This window comes from Haliaeetus leucocephalus, unplaced genomic scaffold, assembly GCF_000737465.1.
Source record: "Haliaeetus leucocephalus isolate CR32 unplaced genomic scaffold, Haliaeetus_leucocephalus-4.0 Scaffold339, whole genome shotgun sequence".
Classification (NCBI taxonomy): domain Eukaryota; kingdom Metazoa; phylum Chordata; class Aves; order Accipitriformes; family Accipitridae; genus Haliaeetus; species Haliaeetus leucocephalus.
Window position 1 is genome coordinate 14,961,513 of NW_010972775.1, and position 1,553 is coordinate 14,963,065.

At 49.1% G+C, this 1,553-nt stretch overlaps 1 protein-coding gene across 1 annotated transcript in view; it reads left to right on the forward strand.

Moving 5' to 3' along the window:
* Positions 1 to 902: 902 nt before the first annotated feature.
* The window catches only part of PEX11A (peroxisomal biogenesis factor 11 alpha), a 3,671-nt gene continuing 3,020 nt past the window's right edge, over positions 903 to 1,553 (forward strand). The window contains exon 1 of the mRNA XM_010571958.1: positions 903 to 1,042. Coding sequence (XP_010570260.1) covers positions 903 to 1,042 — 140 coding nt within the window. The remainder of the gene's footprint in view (positions 1,043 to 1,553) is intronic.

A 1,553-nucleotide genomic window follows, 5' to 3' on the forward strand; every position in this document is an offset into this window, starting at 1 on the left:
ATCCTACCCTTTCACCAACAGAAAATGCTGATTTATTCTACAAGGGAAAAATTTTTGCCTGAGCTTTCATCAGAAAAGCAGGGGAGGGGCTCTCATCTCTGTCACAGAGATTGTTCCTGTGCTGGGAATGAGAAAGTTTGCTCCCACCTTTTCCCTTCCAATAAGCAAAAGGGGCTTTAAAGGCCAAGAACTCAGTAGTACTCAGCCCTCCCACCACAAACGCAGAGCTGCGACGGGATGCTGAGTTCCTCTGGTCAGTCACAGAACACCAGCAGACGCCAGCGTATCCTTCACAGAACGATGGGGAAGGCAGCGCTGCCCTTCTGCTCACGACACTCCCATTAGGGTATTCACCATAACACAGAGCTGAGTTTGCCCATTTATATGCTACTGACTAATTACTGTTCCTTGGCAAACATGGGTGGAGCCAGCCTGAGAAGCAGAAGGTGAATTTAGTGCTGTTTAATATCTGCTTCTCTCTTTTCAGAGAGGTGTGATAGATGGGTGGGAAGCAGAACCTGTCAGACAAGCTTAGAAGCTGCAGCCTTTTGAAGTGAATCAGTGAGATGGTGGTGGATTCTGAGGAAGGTGATGAACAGAAGAATGTAAAATCAACTGAATGGATATTCTCTGGGAAAACTGCTATGGTGATTAACGCTATCTCTTCTGTGAGGGGCTCTGTACCTGGAATTCAGCTGTAGGAAAGCATTTTGTAGGCTGGACGTTTAGTTTTTGCACTTCTCGGAACATCTCCCTTCTTTCAATGATTTCCATAGCATTCTCAAAAACCAGCATCACCAGTTTGTTGACCATCCTGAAGGGCTGAGGCAACGCATCACGCTTTTGATCAGGATCCTGCAGGAAGAAATCTTCCTCGTCTTCCTTTAGCCAGTCCTTTTCAGATGGTGGAGGAATGTCCCGGGGATCCTTCTGGATATACACAGCCATGCTTCTGCCAGTCCAGATGCAAAACACACCACAGATGCAGGAATCACAGTAGATGCAGAAGAACGAAGAATCGTGCAATATCTACTTTCATGCGGTAATGGGGGAAAAGAAAAAGATTATTAATGATCTCTAGGAGGGAAGGGGGGGCTCCTTTCAGTATCGATAGCCAGAGCAACCCTGTTCTACGTAGCTAATTTCTACTCGTTGCACCGCCTCTGTTACTCAGGGGTTTTGTCCTGCTCTGGGAACACCAGCCACGCAGGCGGCCGTAGGTTACCCACAGAAAACGGGAGGGCAAAAGCTTTGGCACGAGTTTGTACAAGAATTACGACACAGCATTAAAAAATATTAGCTTGTTCTTCATTAAAAGACTTATTCGGCCTAGATAGTATCCCAACAATTAATTTGGAAAGCGGGTGGTTTCACTGGACGTTATAAACTTACTTCCCTTCCAAGCCCCCGGGTGCTTTCTGAACTTCCCCCTCGGGGCCGGGGCACCTCAGGCCAAAGCCGGGCTCACGGCGGACCCACCTCCACCGCCGTCACCCCACACAGCGGCCTAACCTCGGAGCAGGAGCCGAGGGGCCGGGCGGGGCCGGGCCGGG